At 56.9% G+C, this 19,175-nt stretch overlaps 7 protein-coding genes and 1 non-coding gene across 8 annotated transcripts; 5 read left to right on the top strand and 3 right to left on the bottom strand.

Moving 5' to 3' along the window:
• Positions 1 to 629: 629 nt before the first annotated feature.
• Positions 630 to 6,936, top strand: VDBG_07870 (conserved hypothetical protein; the record flags this gene model as incomplete). The annotated part of the gene is made up of 3 exons (XM_003001565.1): positions 630 to 921; positions 990 to 2,329; positions 2,416 to 6,936. 3 exons carry the CDS (start codon positions 630 to 632, stop codon positions 6,934 to 6,936), a joined length of 6,153 nt encoding a protein of 2,050 aa, XP_003001611.1.
• Positions 6,937 to 8,110: 1,174 nt separating this feature from the next.
• Positions 8,111 to 8,757, top strand: VDBG_07869 (conserved hypothetical protein; the record flags this gene model as incomplete). Its single annotated transcript, XM_003001564.1, has 2 exons — positions 8,111 to 8,345; positions 8,450 to 8,757. The coding sequence occupies 2 exons, from the start codon at positions 8,111 to 8,113 to the stop codon at positions 8,755 to 8,757; spliced, it is 543 nt and encodes a 180-aa protein (XP_003001610.1).
• Positions 8,758 to 8,839: 82 nt separating this feature from the next.
• VDBG_07868 (tRNA (uridine-2'-O-)-methyltransferase TRM7) lies at positions 8,840 to 10,096 on the bottom strand (the record flags this gene model as incomplete). Its single annotated transcript, XM_003001563.1, has 2 exons — positions 8,840 to 9,933; positions 9,994 to 10,096. 2 exons carry the CDS (start codon positions 10,094 to 10,096, stop codon positions 8,840 to 8,842), a joined length of 1,197 nt encoding a protein of 398 aa, XP_003001609.1.
• A 422-nt stretch (positions 10,097 to 10,518) lies between these two features.
• VDBG_07867 (ATP-dependent RNA helicase MAK5) lies at positions 10,519 to 13,012 on the top strand (the record flags this gene model as incomplete). Its single annotated transcript, XM_003001562.1, has 3 exons — positions 10,519 to 10,770; positions 10,853 to 12,115; positions 12,164 to 13,012. 3 exons carry the CDS (start codon positions 10,519 to 10,521, stop codon positions 13,010 to 13,012), a joined length of 2,364 nt encoding a protein of 787 aa, XP_003001608.1.
• A 398-nt stretch (positions 13,013 to 13,410) lies between these two features.
• VDBG_07866 (predicted protein) lies at positions 13,411 to 14,289 on the bottom strand (the record flags this gene model as incomplete). Its single annotated transcript, XM_003001561.1, has 1 exon — positions 13,411 to 14,289. One exon carries the CDS (start codon positions 14,287 to 14,289, stop codon positions 13,411 to 13,413), a length of 879 nt encoding a protein of 292 aa, XP_003001607.1.
• Positions 14,290 to 15,700: 1,411 nt separating this feature from the next.
• Positions 15,701 to 16,695, top strand: VDBG_07865 (predicted protein; the record flags this gene model as incomplete). The annotated part of the gene is made up of 2 exons (XM_003001560.1): positions 15,701 to 16,309; positions 16,489 to 16,695. 2 exons carry the CDS (start codon positions 15,701 to 15,703, stop codon positions 16,693 to 16,695), a joined length of 816 nt encoding a protein of 271 aa, XP_003001606.1.
• Positions 16,696 to 16,988: 293 nt separating this feature from the next.
• Positions 16,989 to 17,078, bottom strand: VDBG_15172. The gene has a single exon. It is a non-coding gene; the product is annotated as a tRNA-Phe (tRNA).
• A 1,249-nt stretch (positions 17,079 to 18,327) lies between these two features.
• On the top strand, positions 18,328 to 19,123 carry VDBG_07864 (conserved hypothetical protein; the record flags this gene model as incomplete). Its single annotated transcript, XM_003001559.1, has 3 exons — positions 18,328 to 18,426; positions 18,495 to 18,839; positions 18,899 to 19,123. The coding sequence occupies 3 exons, from the start codon at positions 18,328 to 18,330 to the stop codon at positions 19,121 to 19,123; spliced, it is 669 nt and encodes a 222-aa protein (XP_003001605.1).
• Positions 19,124 to 19,175: the final 52 nt, after the last annotated feature.

The following is a 19,175-nucleotide window of genomic DNA, read 5'->3' as shown; positions in this document are numbered from 1 at the left end:
ATAGAAACCTCTCAGGCAGAAGCTATGGAGGCATGAAGTATACACAAACTTGTATCCAGAACAGAGCTGCCTACGGCCGTGATGATATGGAGGACTTACCTAAGCCATCTCCCCTGTTCTCCATACCTACTGTCATGTTATGTAATGCATTCGGAGACCCACCACATCAACGTCTCCCGGCAGAACATCGGTAGACGAAGCTCTGCCAGCTCTGTCCCCATAGCCCCTCCCATTGGTCACTTTCCTCCATGGTAACCTGCCTGTCCAAGCTGCAGCTTCTTCTGCCTTCCCTTGCAGCCTCGCGATCCTTGGTAGGAAAACAACCACCTGTTGAAGCCTCGTCGAGCTTCTTTCAACCTACCACGACCTCGGCCCCCCCTTTCCATTCCCAACTCCTCTCAACGCAGAGAGAAGGTGGCTAAATTTCATTCATCGACCTGTCCGCCCCCTTTTCTTTGTTCGAAGACCCAATTCTGCGCCAGCTGAATCGGGCTTTCATCAACACCGCGGGGTGCTGCCCGAGACGCGACAAACACGAACAATCTTTCTCTTCACCGTCTCCATCTCCCCTTAGGCTCAACGCAGTCGCGACCCTCATGACGGCTCCTTCCAATAAGTAGCGCGAAGAAATGGCAGCAGCTGCTGTAGACACTGGAAGGATAGCTGGCCACCTGGGCCTTGCTGAATCCGCTGTGAACACCATCACCACCGATCCAACGCCGGAGCTCGTCGCATCCTTCCTTCAAGCCTTGGTTGCCAAGGCGGATGAGTTTGATGAAGTATACAATGCCAAGCTCATGCTCGAGGTCGAGTTGGAGAGCGCACACCGCAATGCCGAAGAGAGATGCCGAAACGCCAAAGCGACCGCCGACAAAGCGCTAAAGGACGTCGAGGAGATACGCCAGAAACTCCACGAAGAAGGTGCGCGTCTATTGTTTTCAGTCCGCTGGCGGCTGCACCATCGCACAAACTAACCTTGTGCTCCCCAGAGACGAAACGCCAAAATGTCGAAAACGAGCTGCAATCCCTCAAGTCAAGGGGATCCGACCACGACTCCGAGATCACGACCTTGCGCGATCGCATCGAATCCCTGCAGTCTTCAAACAGGGCTAACATGGCACTCCTAGAATCACGCAATGCGCGCGATTCTGAGCTGTCCGACGAGCTCGCCAAGCAGCACCAGAAGAACGTTCAGCTCAACAAGGAAATCACATCCCTCCAGACTTCGCTCCAAGCCGCTCAGGCAGCCGCCAGCAGCGCCAAGTACCGCGAGGACTCTGTTCAGCAACAACTCGATCTCGCCCGGCGCAACGGCGAGTGGTTTGAAAATGAACTCAAGACGAAGAGCGAGGAGGCTTTGAAGTACCGCAAGGAAAAGGGAGCGCGCATCGCTGAACTGCAGCGTCAGAACGAAGATGCCAAGTCCGAGACCGAAGCCCTCAAACGAAGCGAACAGCAACTGCGTGATCGTCTTGATGCGGCGCGGGCCAAGGCCGAAGAGGCCCTCACCAAGCTGCAGCAACAACAGGAAGCTTTCGCGCGCACTGAAGAGAGCTACAAGCATGAGCTGGAGAGCAAACAACGCCTCGTCGATATGGCCAACCAGCTGACGAACAACCACAAGACGCGCGTTCAGCAACTCGAGGGCGAGCGCGAAAGCCTCAATCAGAAGCACGTCAATGATATCAAGCGCCTTCAGCAGCAGCTCGAGCAGGAGAAGGAGAACTGTCGTATCCTAGAAGAACGCGTTGGTCAACTCGAGGGAGAGATTGACGAACTACAGGTGCGCATGGAACAAGCGCCTCAGCCTGCGTCAGCTCCCTCCGCCCCTTCCACTCCACGCCCCAACGGTTCACTCGCTGTCCGAGCCGCGTCGCCTTTCGCGACCCCGGGCTCTGTCCGCAGCAGGACTGCCATCACGGCCACTCAGGCGATCGAGGAGCTGTACAAGGTGAAGGGACAGCTCGCCGGCGAGAAACGACGGAACCAGCAATTGGCAGAAGAACTCGACAACATGATTTCGGTTCTAGAAGCCAAGACACCCGAAATCGAGGAACTTCAAGCCGAAACCGATGCTTTGAGGGCTGAGATCACCAAGATGTCACAGCTGTCAGAACAGAGCTACGAGGAGCGCGATGCCGCCAAGAAGTCAGCTCGCAAGGCTGAGAGCGCCCTCTCTACCACAAGGCGGAGGCCCAGATCCTCCGCAACCAGCTCCGCGACCTCAGCACCCAGATCCAAATGCTTGTGTTCAACATGCACGCCCGCGAGAAGGGTCTTGAGCAGCTTACCCGAGAGGAAACCCTCAGGCTCGAACAGCTGTCTCGAGGTGAGGTCACCGAGAACGCGCTGTCTGATATGTCCGATACCAATCAATTCATCACCCAAAAGTTTGTTGTATTCAGGGACATTCAGGAGCTGCAGGAGAAGAACCAGGAACTACTTCGGGTCACCCGAGACCTTGCCGACAAGATGGAAAATGAAGAAGCTCGTGCGGCAAAGGACCAGGCGGCCCACGACAGCAAACTTGTGGACGAACTCAAGACGCAGCTCGCCAATCTCGTAGATGAACGCCAATCCCTGCGCACAACGACAGAAAGTTTCAAGACCGAGCGCGATATGTTCCGTCGCTTGTTGCAACAGAAGAACGTTTCCGGCGAGCTGGATTCGATTCTTGGCAGCCCCATCAACGATGGACAGCGTCACCCTCTTGTTAGTATCGAGGATGAGCAGGGTGATAGTGTGTCACCTCAGGTGGCATTGCGAGACCTTCAGGCTCAGTTTGACTCGTACCGCGATGATGCTGAGGCTGTCAGACAGTCTCTTCGGGACCAGGTTGACAAGGTGTCTGGGGAGAAGAACGCTCTGCAGGCAGAGGTAGCCAAGATTTCCAGTCAGCTCACCCTGGCTACCGAGAGATACGAGATGCTGCATTCCAACTTTGTGGCACTCCAGACCGATAACAAAGAACTGCAGAAGCGTTCCCAGGTGCTTTCCGAAGGCGCTGCCAAGCAGGACATTCGCACACAGCAGGTTGCGGAGGAACTTATCGAGGCGCGTGGTCTCGTCGAAAGCATGCGCAATGAAACGGCGAACCTCAAGGCAGAAAAGAAACTGTGGAAGGATATTCAGGACCGACTCAACCAGGACAACGAAAGCCTCGTGCAGGAAAAGGCCCGACTCAATGGTCTCCTTGCCACGCACCAATCTCTTCAGAACGAACGCGACATCAGCGAATCCGAAGCACGCCGCAAGTCTCAGTCCAGGATTGAGAGCCTGGAGTCCGAGCTCTCTGATACGAAGCGGAAGCTGTCCGAAGAGGTTGAAGAGGGAAAGAAGCTGCAGCTGAGGAAGGAGTTTGATGCTAGGGAGGCACAAAAGCGAATCGATGAGCTCTCTGGCAACCTGAGCCAAATTCGCGAAGAGCACGTCGCCGTAAAGACGAGCCGCGATCATCTACAGGCCCGAGTGGACGAATTGACGATCGAGCTTCGTAGCGCTGAGGAGCGGTACGGTCGTCTGCAACCTCGTCCGACACCCCGACCCGGCAGTTTCGCCGCCGAGACGACGCAACCCGACCACGACAACGAGAGTGAAGTCCGTGAGCTCATCAACGAAGTCGCCGATCTCAAGCGCGACCTCGAGCTTGCCCGTGCTCACTTGGAGAATGCAAAGGAGCAGGCTGAGCAATACAAGAACCTCAGCGAAGAGAACGAGAAGGCGTTGTCCGAGTTCACTGATTCGCAGGAGCAGTTCCAGCACGAGATCGAGACGACTCTACAGGCTAAGGACGCGAAGATCAAGGAACTTGAGCAGCGTGTTGAAGATGTGTCTGCTGAGCTGGCCAACTCTAACAAGGAGCTCTCGGCTCTCAGAGACGCACAAGGCGAGGTGGCTCGCAAGTTCGAGGACGAGAAGAAGATTCTCGAGGAAGAACTCGAGAGGCTCAAGGCGACCGCTGAGCGCCATTCGGAAGCTGCCAAGCATCATCGAGACGACATGCGTCTTCAGCAAGAAATTACGACCGGAATTCAGAGAGACTATGAGCATGAGCTGATGAAGCATGCCGAGGCCGCGCAGCAAGCGCAGCAGCTGCGCGCCGAGTACAACCAGCTCAAGAGTCAAACAGCAACTCTGAGGGCCGAAGCCGAATCGGCCAAGGTCACCCTTGCGCAGTCTCAAGGCTCATGGGAAGACAGGCGACAGCACCTAGAGCAGGAGATTGCCGAACTCAAGGCTCGTCGTGATGACGCCAACGCGCAGAATAAGCTCCTACATCAACAGCTTGAGAGTGTTACTGCACAGTTTTCCGCGCTCAAGCAGAACCGGACATCGACCATCGACAATGCGGACTCTCCCGAGGGAGGAGGGTCTTCCGACAACGCCATCGACGGCCTGCGTGAACTCAACTCGTACCTGCAGCGCGAGAAGGACATTCTCGAAGTCCAGTACGACCTCAAGGTGCAAGAGTCGAAGAGGCTGCAGCAGCAGCTCACCTACTCACAGTCACAATTGGAAGAGACACGTCTCAAGCTCGACCAGGAACGCCGAACCGCAGCCGAGAGTGGCCAGAGTTCCCTCGCTCACAAAGACCTTATGGAGAAGATCAACGAGCTCAACCTTTACCGCGAAAGCAGTGCCACTCTACGCAATGAGCTCACGCAGTCCAGAGCCCAGATTGCCGAGAAGAACGCCAAGATTGAGGAGCTTGAAGGCAAGGTCCAACCGTTGGAGGCCAAGATTGAGGAGATTGAAACGCAGAAGGGCTTCCTCGAGGAAGAGATCAAGCAGATCCAGGAGGACCGCGACCGTTGGCAAAAGCGCACCGAGGGCATGTTCACCAAATACGGCCGTGTCGACCCCGCCGAGATGGATCAGCTCAAGCAGACGGTCACCGACCTTGAGGCCGAACGCGATGCTCTCAAGGAGGCCGAAGCTCCCCTGCGGTCACAGCTGGATGAGATCCAAAAGGCTCTGGATGGAGAGCGGAGCAACTGGCAGAACACACGCCAGAAACTCACGGAGCAGTTCAAGGAGCGATCAAAGAAGCTCTCGGGTGACAAGAATGAGGCGATCGCAGAGAGGAACAACATCCAGGCTCAACTGGATGCTGTCAAGTCCGAACTTGAGCAGGTCAAGAATGAGCTGGGCGCTTCGAGCACACAGGATGAGCAGGTGCGACAGCTCCAGGAACAGCTGAACGCAGCGAACAACGAAGTGCAACGGATCCAGCAAGAGCTCGAGGCTTCATCGTCGCAGAAGTCTCAGTACGAACAACAGATTTCGTCGTTCCAGCAACAAGTTCAGCGTCTACAGCTGGAGGCCCAGGCGAGCCAATCGACACCCACTCAGCCGTCAGCAGCGAACACCGACCCGTCGGGCTCCGCTTCCGCAGATGTGGTTGCGCAGTTGGAGCAGAACCTGGCGAATCTGCGCAATGAGCTCGAAAACATGACAGCGCAGAAGCAATCTGCCACACAAGAGCTCGAGAGCCTGCGTTCCGAGTTGCAGAGTGCCGTCTCGGCCAGAGACGAGGCGCAGAAGAAGGCCAGCGAGCTGGCTCAGCGACAAAGCGAAACCGCCGATGCATCGCAAGCGTCTGTCGAGTCTGGCGGTGTTACCGCCCAGACTGTGCACAACACCCTGTCAGATGAGGAGCGCAAGGCACTAGAGGACAAGATCGTTGCGGCTGAAGCCAAGGCTTCTGAATATGAGACTAAGGCATCCGAGTGCGAAGCCAAGATGAAGGCCATCGAGGAAAGTCAGAATCAAACGCTTAAGGAGCGATCCGACAAGATGAAAAACGCTCTGAATGATAGGCTGCGCCAAGACAGGCAGAAATTGGAGCAGGAATTCCAGACCAGAGTCGACCAGGAGAAGATTATCTGGCAGGCAGAACACCCTGCCGCTGCGCCCTCCCAGGAACAGCCTATCGCCTCGACACCGGTCAAGAAACAAGAGCCCGAGCCGCCATCAAACACACCGACCGCAAACGCTCCACTTTCTGATGGCGAGGTACGGAAACTTCTCGCAACCAACCCCACTGCTAAGAGCATCTTTACCGCAAACCTTAAGAAGAAGCTTGAGGAGCACTCGGCCAAAGCAGAGACTACGCTCAAGGCGGAATACGAGTCGAAGATTTCAACAGCGAGGGAGGAAGGCCAGGCACTCGCGCAGAAGAAGTCAGCCCTGCAGATCAACATGAGAGACAACCAGGTCAGGGCAGCAAACGCTAAACTGGAGGTTGTTTCCACAGCCGCGGCCAACACACCCGCCAGGCCAGTTGGCGAGGTCTGGGAAGAGGCAAAGGTGGCTAAGCCCGCGCCTGCGCCTGCCGCTCAGCCAACTCCTGCGCGTGCTCCGGCTAATGCCCAGATCAACAACACGCCTCGCGTTGCTTCTGGATCGCCTGCGCCTGCGCCGGCGACTGCTCCGACAAATAATTCTGGTAAGTCCAAGTCATCACAACTGAGCAGTGCATCTACTTACTCTGCTATAGCCACTCCGAGCAAGCCACCGCCGGCACAGGTGACAGCGACTGGACAGAAGCCGGTGACGGCAGCTGCCAGCGGCATTCCTCAGCCACCAGGCCAGAAGGCCGCAGTCGCCACCACTGGCGAAGCGCCGACAACCACACCAGCCGCGGCAAATCCTTTTGCTGCCAGCGGAACGCCTCCAGTCTGCCCGCGAACCCGTTCGCCAATGCTGCTACAGCAAACGCAACAGCGACGACAACAACAGGGCAGGCTCAGCCAAATCAACCTACGGTCAGAAGTGGAATCCCAGTCCCCGGTCGCGGCGGTGCTGCCGGACGAGGAGGCCGTGGCACGTATCAAACACCCGGCCAACGTGTGTCGACTGGTGGTCCGAACGAGCGAGGGGGATTTTCCGGCCGAGGTCGCGGCCGCGGCGGACACCAGCAGGGAGGCGCCTTGAACCCGGGCGCCAACGACTTCCAGCCAGGGACCAAACGTCCCAGGGGCGACGGGGAGGCTGGTGGAGGTGCGAAGAGGGCACGCGGCAGCCATTGAGATGCGTGCCACGTCTGAGACGGGAGATGCAGTGGATAGCATGTGGACATTCCGGCCACGTCACTGGACTTTTCTCTTTCTTTTGTACTAATACACCCTTGCTGCTTGGACCTGGGATGACAGTCTGGTGGTCACGGACAGGGATGGGAGGGGCAAAAAAGCACAAGTGGGATGTTACCCACGTGTACAACTAGCATGCACACATTATTGACGAAACGGAGATTTTTCTTGTGTCTGTAGACTGTTGTTCGTTCTTGTGTGCTCCACGAAAGTTTCTCGAGGCGTGATCTTTCTGTTATTGCAACGCCTAAAGTACTCGATTGCAAGGCTGCGTGCTACCCTGGCATTATTTGCGGTTCTGTGTTTATCTGAATTTGCACATGTCAACAATGGCTTGTCATTTTGCCATCTGCCATGCCCGGTTGCTCACTGATAGTCACGTTGTCACCAGCGCTCATTGTAGGGTCGAAACAGCACATGAACTACGTTTGAAGGCCCGAGGAGGGTGACGGTCTGACGTATCGAGGATTGTGCTGTTATTCTGGGTCTATCTGTGTATGTGCTTCACCGCTTGCATGACTTGTCGCACACTTTGGTAAGGTACAAGGTGATCATGTTGCACAAGCACCTACGGCGATCACGACGATCACGCTTGGACGGCACCCGAATGAAGGGAACGTCGGACCAAGTCTCTTCCCTACAATCTGACTTTGTCCTTCGGACCTCCTGTAGAGAGTCGTCACCGCGCAGGGACCCGGAAGGGGGCCGAGTGCTGACGAGAACCCGGGCCGGTGCATGTGTAGTGCGAGTGTGGGGTCGAAGATGTACATGATTTTGGCGCGCGGCGCAACCTCCAAAGGTAAAGCGGGGTGGGCCATGACATGCCACGGGAAGGAGTCACACTTTCCTGATTCATCACCAGGGCGAACACAGAGTATATAAGATGGGAGGAACATCTAAATTGACTCAAAAAAAGAGGCCAGAATGGAATACTCCTTCACGCAAGACATGATACCGGAATTTCCCTCTTTTGTCCTCGTATAACCAGTACAGCCAGCATAGCATCATACACCACAGAAATGAGCGCAGACAAGACCGTCATGCCGGACGAGGTGGCGAGGAGCTGGTACCGCGACGGGTACATGGTATCGACGAACCGGAGCCTCGTCCAGCTCGACGCCCTCAACGCGGCTCTCGACTCGGACGTCTTGTGGTGGTCGCAGGCCCTGCCGGAGGAGGCCCTCAGGAAGATGGTCAACCACTCGCTCTGCATCGCCGTGTACGCGCTACCAGACTCCACATCTGCGATTGCCGGTATGTACACACCCTTTCTGTGCTTGCCTTGTCCCGTCGCTTTCTGCCTGGCATGATGCCTCCCCCAGCTTCCATGCTCCCCATCCGCTTAATTTCGTCCGCAGGCAAGTCGACCCCACAGATGGTTGGCTTTGGCCGTCTTGTGACCGACTACGTCAGCGTCGGCTACCTGACCGATGTGTACGTCCTGCCCGCGCACCAAGGCAAGCGGCTCGGCCATTGGATGATGGAGTGTCTACACGAGGAGCTGCAGGCGTGGCCGGAGCTGCGGCGCGTGCTGCTTATATCGTCGTCGCTGCAGGGCAACAGGATGTACGAAAAGACGCTGGGCGCGCGCGAGTGGAGCGAGTCGACCAATGGGCTGTTCATCATGCAGGCGACGGGCGACGGCGTCCGGGCGAAGCCGCAATGAGAAAGGGAGGATATGTAGGAGCGACAAGGCGGTAGCGAGCGCAGATGCATCTCATCTTGTGAATGAAATGGGGTTCCGGTTTTCAGCTCTTGATCGTCGTCTTGCCGTAGGCGCCACCGGCCACCTTTCTCATCTCGAGGGCGCGCTTGTAAGGGGGTGCCGTTGGGGGCTGGACGGGGTCGAGGGAGACGTGGTCTTCGGGCAGCTGGTACGAGGCGTCCGAGTCGAAGGCTGAGAGGTCGCCGCAGGCAATAAAGGGCGCGATCCATCGAATGTTCTTGTCCATGTCGGACGATTCGTCAACATCGTCGTAGGCCTCGACTTCCATGACGTCCGAGCCGAGCCTGGCCGACGTCGCCGTCGGCACGCCGTCCCAGACACCCGTGGAGGGGTTCTGGTGCAAGGCGTCGGCGACGACGGGCAGCTGGCCCTTGCGCTCCTCGACCATGGCGGGCACGTGGTGGCCGACGCCGAGGGGGTTCTCGAGGCTCGCCTTGAAGCCGGGCGGCGGCTGGAAGTTGATACAGACGATAAAGGCCTCGACGCTGCTGGCGCGTGAGGAGCGGGGCTTGGCGACAATGACCTTTTCGAAGAAGACCTTGAGCTGAGCGTAGAGGACATCGACGTTGCGTCCGCGGAAAATCTTGGCGACGAACTTGCCGCCGGGCTTGAGGACGCAGAGGGCGAGGTTCAGGGCGGCGAAGAGGAGCTGAGACTGAACGTAGATGTCGAGGTCATGGAGACCCGTGACGTCGGGGGCACCGTCGCTGATGACGAGGTCGACAGGGTGCGCTGCATTCTTGCTCTGGCTCGTGGCATCGTAGTCTGGGTCCAGAGCCTTGAGGAGGAGCGGGACGGTGGCGGGGTGGGTAATGTCGGCGCGCAGGGTCACGACGCCGGGGAGGGGGGAGATGGGCTGGAGATCGATCGACACAATCTTGACGTCGTCCCTGGGGCTCGTGGCACTGGCTGGCGTCGTCATGGGCTGGTCGGTATCGGATGCGCCGGAGGGGAAGATCTTGAGCATCTGCTGGCGAAAGCTGGCCTCGCGGTCCTGCCACGCGGTGCGGCCAAACTTCTCGCCCTTGATGAGGACGCGGGAGAGGACCTGGGACCAACTGCCGGGGGCGGCGCAGAGGTCGACCACACGGGTCACACCATGGAAGAGATCGAATTCTGCAAATCATTCGTTAATGATCTCACTTCATTTGGGACAAGATTGCGGGCTTGTCTCACCCTCGTCAAGCTGTAGCAGCTTGAAGGCACTTCTCGCTCGCCAGCCCTGCTCCTTGGCCAGCCGGTAGTAGGCATCACGCTTGTCCTTGGACGTCTTTCCCATGATGCTCGTATGGGAAAAGGTTGGTATGTGGAGGGGCGAGAGGGGCAAGGGGTGTGGTGTGGTTTGTGTTGTGAGCTCTTGGTGCCGCAGGCTGGGTGAAGCTCAGCAAAAGACTCACGCGAGAATTTTTGGTGGAGGGGCAGAATGGGGAGGGGCAGAGGGCGGGGCGCGCTCGGTGGAGGCCCTGAACTGGCTACGACGAGGCCTGAAGGCGCTGGAACGAGGGGCAGCAGTAAGGCTGATTTAAGGTGTGGTCGGTGCGATCCGGGGATTGCTCGGAGGAAAGAAGGGCCTTGAACTTTTTTTTTCTGGCTCTGGCAGGTCGCAGCCAGCTTCACTTTCCTGTGCCGTGCTGAACCCCCCCTCCCCCCTCCCCCACCAATACCGGATCGTTCACCCTCACACCGGCCATTCCACTCGTCATGGCGCCCATACAAAAGAACAAGCGCAAGGCCGCACCAAAGACTGGCCCTGTCGATGCCCCGCCGAAGCGCCAGAAGCTCGCCGTCCCCAAGGCTCTGGCCCTCCCCAAGAAACGCAAGGCTGTCGCCGCCGAGAAGCTGCCATGGAAGAAGATTGACGTCCCCGAGATGTTCGACGATGCCGAGGGCTTCTACGCTCTCGAGGCAATTGAGGGTATCGATGTCGTCAGGAATGGCGACAAGATTGAGTTTGTAGGTTGCCTTTTTCCATTTGCCTTTTCTCCCTCCCATTTCGTACGACCCTGCTTCCTGCGCATATGCTCACATGCCGCAGCACGCCGTCGAAGAGGACCTCCAGAAGCAAGCCGAAGACGCTGCCAAGGCGAACAAGGACGATGACGAGTTCCAAGGCTTCAGCGATGCCGAGGCCCCTCCCGACACGACACCCGCGGTCGACACGAAGCCCGCGAAGCTTACCAAGGGCGCAAAGAAGGTGGCCGGCCTGACCGACGCGACAAACATGACCGACGTCGACCCTCGCGAGGAGGCGGCCAAGGCGGCCGAGAATGGCGACACCGCTGACGAGAAGCCAAAGAACAAGAAGGACAAGAGGCGGGAGAAGCAGGAGAAGAAGAAGGAGAAGCTGGAACAGAAGATCAAGGCCCAGCCCGTCAAGAAAGACGCCGCCCTGGAGAGCAACGTCTTCTCGACTCTCGAAGAGGCGGAAGACGACACAGAGGACCTCGACATGTCGGAATGGATGGGCCTTAACCTCTCGCCTGCCACCATCGCCACGATACGTCGCCTCAAGTTCACGAAGCCGACCACCATTCAGTGTGCCGCCATTCCCCATATCCAAGCGGGACACGATGTCATCGGCAAGGCTTCGACAGGTTCCGGAAAAACCCTGGCCTTCGGTATCCCCATTGTCGACAAGTGGCTCGAGAAGAATGGCGAGGAGCAGGACTCGGCCATGGAGACGGACGATGCGCCAGAGGCCAAGGCCCCGCTTGCCCTTATCATCTCGCCCACGCGCGAGTTGGCGCACCAGATCATGAACCACATCAAGGAGCTCTGTGCCGGTTTGTCCAAGCAGCCTTATGTTTGCTCCGTCACCGGTGGTCTTTCCGTCTACAAACAGCAGCGCCAGCTGGCCAAGGCTGATATTGTCGTCGGTACACCTGGTCGCCTGTGGGAGGTCTTGAGCACGAACACGACCGTCATGGAGTCATTCAAGAAGATCCAGTACCTCGTCGTCGATGAGGCGGATCGAATCCTCAGCGAAGGCCATTTCAAGGAAGCCGAGGAGATCTTCAAGGCTCTCGACCGCAACGTTACAGAGGAGGACGACGAGGACGAGCAGACGCTGTCACCACGCCAGACGCTCGTTTTCTCAGCCACATTTCACAAGGGCCTGCAGCAGAAGCTCGCCGGCAAGGGCAAGTTCGGCCTCATGTCGGAAGAGGAGTCAATGGAGTATCTCTTGAAGCGACTCAACTTCCGAGAGGAGAAGCCCGAATTTGTCGATGTCAACCCCGTGTCGCAGATGGCCGAGGGCTTGAAGGAAGGCATGATTGAGTGTGGCGCCATGGAAAAGGTAAGTTATGCCCGTCGTGTTTCTGAAGCATTTTGCTGACCTCTGCAGGATCTCTATCTATATGCGCTGATCCTCCTCAACCCGAACCGCCGATCCCTCGTCTTCACCAACTCCATCAGTACCGTCCGCCGCCTGACACCCATGCTGGCGAACCTGAACCTCAACGCCCTGCCCCTCCACTCTCAGATGCCGCAGAAGGCGCGACTCCGCTCCGTTGAGCGTTTCACCTCCACCAAGCCCGGCACGGCGTCCATTCTCATCGCCACCGACGTTGCCGCCCGCGGTCTCGACATTCCCGGCATCGACCAGGTCATCCACTACCACGTGCCCCGCGCCGCCGACATGTACGTCCACCGCTCCGGCCGTACCGCCCGTGCCGCCACCTCGGGCCTCAGCATCCTCCTCTGCGCCCCCGAAGAGGTGACGCCGACGCGCCGCCTCGCTGCCAAGGTCCACCACGAGCAGGCCGGCAAGAACAAGTACCTCATCCGCACCGTCGACATTGACCGCAAGCTCGCCTCGCGCCTCAAGCCGCGCGTCGATCTCGCCAAGAAGCTCGCCGATGCCGTGCTAGCCAAGGAAAAAGGCGGCAAGGATGATGACTGGGTCAAGAAGGCGGCCGACGAGCTCGGCGTCGAGTACGACTCGGAGGAGCTCGAGAAGAGCGGCCAGTGGGGCGGCCGCGGCAGCCAGCGCAAGAAGAAGCAGGAGGCCGCGCGCGGCGTCAGCAAGGCCGAGATGGGCGTCATGAGGGCGCAGCTGCGGGAGCTGCTGTCTAAGAGGGTCAACGCTGGCGTCAGCGAGCGGTACATCACCGGTGGCAAGATTGATGTCGAGGAGCTGCTGAGGGGCGCCAAGGGCGATTTCCTCGGTCATGTGGATGGACTTGATATTTAGAAGGATTGCTGATACCAAGAAAGATGTTCCAGATTTTGATTCTGTGTCCGCACTACATGTCGGATCCTTGGACTACACATCTTCCATCGCCTGTTTTGATTGCCTGCATCATCTAGATGCGCCTGCATCATCTAGGATGCTACTTCCTCCTGTTGTCCAGTCACCTGGAATTCCATCTGAGATCAGTGCTTCGTAGTCATCATCACCATGATCAAGAATCAGATTCTCACAGATGAAATCAGACTATGAAACGAAGTGCCCGATGTTATTCCACTGATCATAAAAGCACCCTGAGTCAGCTAACCTATCCCCTCACGACTGCTTTCCAACCACAACCAGATCAAAACCATGCGACCGGCGCATCTCAAGCAATCAAACCTCCATACACTCCAGTCCCCTCAGGCACAGACCGGAGCCCCCAACATAGCCGTTATCGGCGACGCAGAGACGTCTAAGAGAGGCGACAGACCAGCCGTCGCCTCCAACAAGACAATCCGCGCCACGAGCTCCCTCTTCTCTCTTTTCAGCGCCTCAATCGTGGCGCGCGCAAACGGGTCCGGCCGAAACGTGACCAGCTCCCGGCGCATCGCCGCAAGCTCGGCTCGCACCGTCTCCTGCGCGGCCGCCGCCCCTGCGGCGTCCCGCGCCTTGGTCTTGGCGGCGCGCTTGAAACGGGCGGCCTCGTGCTTGGCGGCCGCGGCCATCTTCTTCTTGGCGTGCGCGCGGACCTGGGCAATCTCGGCTTCGTGGGCGAGCGAGGCGTTGGCGAGGCGCTGCTCTTGGGCTTGGGCTTGGGCGTCTGAGGCCTGGGCGCCTTTGCGGAGCAGTGTGATCTGGTCTTTGAGGGCGGCGATCTGCTTCTGGAGACGGGCGTTGGCGAGGCACGCGGCGCTCAGGTCCTTGGTTGTTCGCTTGCAACAGAAGGCGGGCCGATCGCAAGCTGAGAAACCTTCTTCGCGAATGTAGGATTCGCCGGCCTGGATGGCTTTCGAAACAGAAGTAGTGGCAGGAACGGGGGCGGAGGCAGGATGGAATAAGGACCGGAGGACGCCGGAAGACAAGGACCGGATGAGAACGACGGCGATAATATGGTAGAAAACGATGCCACAGAAGGCACCCGAGAGGTGGGCGGAGTACGGGGACAGGACGAGGTCGACAAAGTCGGAGAGGAGGATATATGTGGCCGTGGCCAGTGCGATGAGGGCCAGAAGAGGGCCGGCCCAATAGGGACCGTCCTCCCTGGTAGTCCTCAGAAGCTTGTGGGACGTCATAGTCATGGCGGTGTTGTCGTATTGTTGTAGTTGTTGTCGAGGTGGTGATGGTTGTCAGACTGGAAATGAGTCGAAGGACTGCAGGTAGTTGTGAAGATCTGAAACGAGAGGAGAGGCAAGATGGTACAAGCTGGTCTCAATTGCGTTGTTCACAATGCTTATTCTGCGCCTTCTTTTTAGAATAGGACCAGATGAATGCAGCCAATAAATTCGGAGGCCGGCTCAATATTTCAAATGCACATTGTTGCCATTGATCATAGTCTTGTCAATAGAACTTGCAGGGCAGGAGCTTGGGTTTTGGGCGCTTGCCAAGTTGACTGACCTGTAGGAACAATGACCATAGTTTTTGAGGCCCTATTCTTCTGTAGAGAGCTAAATTCTCGAATATCTTGAGGTGGTTCAAGTAAAGGACGCGGAGAGCCCTTCAGCATGACTTCATGGTGCCTCCATGAATATTGCATGGTGCTCGTGTAGCGGGCTTTTGAAGCCCGTCGATGGTATATAAGATACGACTCAATAGTGCTTGAAAAAGATTTTTAGCGCACGGAGGTGTTTTTGAGAAACTAGAAATTTTGTGGCATCAGGATGAAGACAGTGCTGTCTGTTTCTGACGCTTCCGACGAGGTTCTTCGTTGACCGAAACTGACCGAAGCCACGGTGTCGAGAAATCCGTTTGACACTGAAACAAACTAATATGCAAGGCCAGAGTCTGTCAAAGTCCGTACTTTCATGTGACATATACTTTCCGGCCGCATCTGTCTCGGAAATACATGTGAAGGAAGCATACTAGAAGGAGATGGTGCTTCCTATTTGCCAGGGATGAAAGGTTATTGGGGTGGCTGGCCGGCAGATCATCAGATCGCCAAAGCTACAACGTAACTTATAGACCAATTCGTAGAGAAATCCCAAGTTTTCATATTCCTGTGATTATAGGCTTCGACTGTCAAGCAATGATTTGTATCCCTGAGAAGCAAACGTCTACGCTTACTGATTAAATGCACAAACGCATGCAAGGGGGTTTGCTGCTGGACGCCTGCAGTAACCAACCAATAGAAGAGGCTTTCTGATCGTTCATCCACGCAAAGCTACTCAATCTCACTCTGGAGACACTCGTCCAACCTGAATTCAGGCTTGGAATGTCGCCCACAATCGTCTGCGGGGGGAAAGACAAGAACAACGACGCCGGCGTGGCGCCCAAAGTCTAAGCCCCGGGGGAGAATTTTGACTTTGCATCATGATCTCCTCAACACGCCACGCAGTTCGTCATCTAGGCTTCGCACTAGCGTTCCCGGATCCAAGCAGGGTGGGCGAAGTTCTTCCATATTGACGACACTCGCACTCTCGAATAGTGCAACTCCTTCTCCGGTATGGACACTTCGTCTCATACTACCTTATACACGTCAGAGAGTGCTTTACAATGGACGCCGCAGCATTCGCCCTGATGCTTCCCCCCAAGATGCAAGAACGATCGAGGCCAGCATCGCCAGTTTCCCCCACAAAGGCCTTTTTCCCAGTCTACCTAAACCCGCCGTTGTCACCAAGGGCCTCGACGCCCCGAATATTGCCAACACCGACCGAAATCCTTCCTGAAGATCTCGAAGACCTTGGTCTCGCCTCCTGTACAAAACGAGCCATTGCCAAAGAAGTCCTGACGCTCGTCTCGGAGCGAAACAGGGCCAAGCGCGAGAAGAAGTTCCGCTATCAGGAAGAGGAACAGCGGGCCTTTGTCGCTTCTCTGGACTCATGCCGGCAGGCGAGAGAAGACGAGGGAAGGAATCAGAGATTGGGGAGCGAGGAGGCGTGGGAAGATATTGACGAGGCACGGAGGTATGTTGAACGGTTTCTCGACGACAAATGGGAGGCGCAGAGGGCGAACATCCAGATCGACAGCGAGTTCAACATGGACATGGTGGAATTGACTGCCATTGGGGCGATGAAGAGGAAGGAGGGTGTCAAGGCTTGCATGAAGTTGCTGGCGGTGCCTGTCATACACGAAAAGGTTGCTCTGTCGCTCTGGCGGACGCTGGTAGGGCGAGTCTCGCAGTGGGAGGTGGCAGAGGACGCGGAGGAGGAAGGCGATCCGGACGATGAGACAACTCTGAATTTTTTGACTTCGGCTTCGTCTTCCAAGAGATCTCTCGCATCCTCGTCAAAAAATCTGCGGTTCCTCACAGAGCAGAGACGCATGACTGTATCGAATGACAGCGTTTCCAGGGCAGGGATACCGCCATCGCCCAAAAGAGGATTGTCGGGGAAGATGCGGGAGAAGCCGCGTCCATTCATACCAAGAAGGGCTTCGGCAGACAACCTGGGAGTCGGCCTGGCTTCCTCGTTGAAGTTGACGCCGTTCTCGTCAGAAGCACGAGGGATGGAGGCATGTGCGACAATTCGACCACCGAGCAGACCCGGTAGGGCCTCGAGCAGCCTCAATCGGACGATGTCTTCTTTCGGAACCAAGATAGGGCATGGCTATGGCGGCTGGGTACCAGTTGAGGAGCTCAGCCAAGGTTTGTTGAAAACGAGTTCAGGTGACGTCGACAGCACTACCATAACAGGTGAGGAGGACATTGTAGCTATCGCATAACACTGAAGTGATAGAGCGATGCATTCGATCATGAAACAAAAAAGTAAACATCACTTTTCCTGAGTACAACAAGCAGAACGCACCACAGCCAACCTTGTGAAGGGGCCTCTAGCAAAAGTTTTGGGGTGAGCCGGGATCGAACCAGCGACCTTTAGATTGGATTCCTGAAGTGGGCTTCAGTCTAACGCGCTCCCAACTGCGCCATCCCCCCAGTCGATGTCTTGCAGCCTGATCAATGGATTCATGATGCCAACAAGATCCGGCAAGATGAACTGTCGCAAGCCACCTTCTTTTGGCGAGACATTGCCAAGAGCAGCCATCAGCCGCCTGCCCTATCGCTTGTCTCAGTCCCTGCATAAGGCGGCCAGTTGACAGCAGTGGTGTCTCTTGGTTTCGCAGGCGTAGCGTTGATCTCTCCCTCATTCACGTCTGGTGGCAAGTCCAAGATGTATGCTCATTCTTCATTTCGAAAACGCGCGAATCTCCTATCTCATCTCGCCTATCCAGTTCACTTCTACCAAGCCACAGCCAACCTTATCGTGAGGCCAGTACAGTTAGCGCTGGTGATGCGGAAGCCTTCGACCTCGACGACATTCCGTATCGGGACACCGAAACGATTAGGCGCATGTCCAACCGTCTGCTGCCCTATGACAGCGAAATTCAGCACCATGCCTTCAACGTCTTCGCAGCCGGAAGAGGTCGGCACCGACTCTTGCTTGGCAGAGCATTCCGCTTAGCGCCAGTGGGCGTCCTCCTCGTGGTAATTGCCCCTGTACTAGCACGACGCCTTGTGGGGTTTTCGTTGTGAATGGGTGACCACGACGGTCAGTGACGCTGGCGAGCGCCTCTCGTTCTGCCTTGCTCTCACATTCAGAACGGTATATGGGAGGCTCGTGATCCGGCTCTACTAATGCCCAACTGCCTACCTGCATTTCACACTTCTGCCTCCCGACGGGAAATCGTGACACCAAGAAGGGCGTCACGACTGACAGGGCGACGCGGGGTCAATGTCTTCACGGCACAGAGTCTACTCTGCCTAACAGTCCGCCAAGCACGCCCGGTCTTTCAGCTGACAGGGGTCACTTACTCGCTTGTCATGTCAGGACAGGGGCACCTTCAGGGGTTTTTCGCGATCTTCAGACAGACTATCGAAGGGAAGAGACTCTCATTGCCGGGGATTGTGGAGAGTGCGGAAGAACGCCGCCATGCCCATTTGGACCTTGGATGCCTCCAGTGTGAACGCCACCAAGGGCTGTGAGTGACTGAATTTCGACCGCGATCACGTCGCGTTCTCCTTTATTTCTCTCTACATCTTCCTCCTCGCCAAAGGTCCATCATCTTGGGCTTCACTGACGTCGTTTGCGGAAAAGAAGTGCGAGCTGTGATTTTTTCTGGGGCTTGTCTGACGCTGCTCTGCCTCTCTCACACACTGGAGCCACCAGTTCCCGTCACTTGACGATATGGCGCCGTCTTCACTCTCTCTGGTCTTGCTTGCGGCCGCTTATGCAACGGCCAACGACGTTCAGTACATCACAGACTTGAACCTTTACTCTCTGTTGGTGAGTCTACCGACGCCGACTTGGCTGCGGCTCTTCCATATGACTGAATGATGTTCATCGTTTCCCAGGCACCATGCGCGCAGAGTGCGCTATCGCAAAATGTTCAGAACCAAATCTCCTCTTGCGGCGAGGGAGTCACTGAGCTGCAGTCTTGTGTTTGCACCAAAGGCAACAACTATGCCGACATTTCGACCGCCATATCCAGCTCGCTGAGCTACAGCTGTGACTCTACAGCGACGGAAGACTTTACGAGCGCAAACGTTGTCTATTCGGCCTACTGCACACCCGACAAGACGTTTGACCTCCCAACGCCGACGGCAAACATCGTCTCCGAGATGATTACCGACATGCCCTTGTTCTCCAGCCTTGCGCCCTGCGCTCAGTCAGGCCTGTCCATAGCTGTCGGCCGCATGGTACGTCCCAACGCTTCAGCACCCCCTCCGTGAATCCCCATGACTGACACATCCTCCAGTCCGACAAGTGCCCAGAAGCAGAGAACCAGTACGCGCCATGCATCTGCACGCGCAACGAAAACTCGGCCGCCATCAGCGACGTCATCAAGTCCAGCGTCTCCTACAACTGCGAGAACACGCACGACATCACCTCGGCCCAGGCCTTCTTCGCCGCCTACTGTGCCATGAACGAAGGCACGACCGCCCTCCCCGCGCGCTCTGCCCCGCCCGGCGACCTGTCCTAATACATCACCGATCTGGACGCGTGCTCCTCCCTCTATGGATGCGCCCAGTCGG

This window comes from Verticillium alfalfae, genomic scaffold (genome assembly GCF_000150825.1).
Source record: "Verticillium alfalfae VaMs.102 supercont1.11 genomic scaffold, whole genome shotgun sequence".
In the NCBI taxonomy this organism is placed as follows: Eukaryota; Fungi; Ascomycota; class Sordariomycetes; order Glomerellales; family Plectosphaerellaceae; genus Verticillium; species Verticillium alfalfae.
This window is presented reverse-complemented; position numbering and strand designations above follow the sequence as displayed.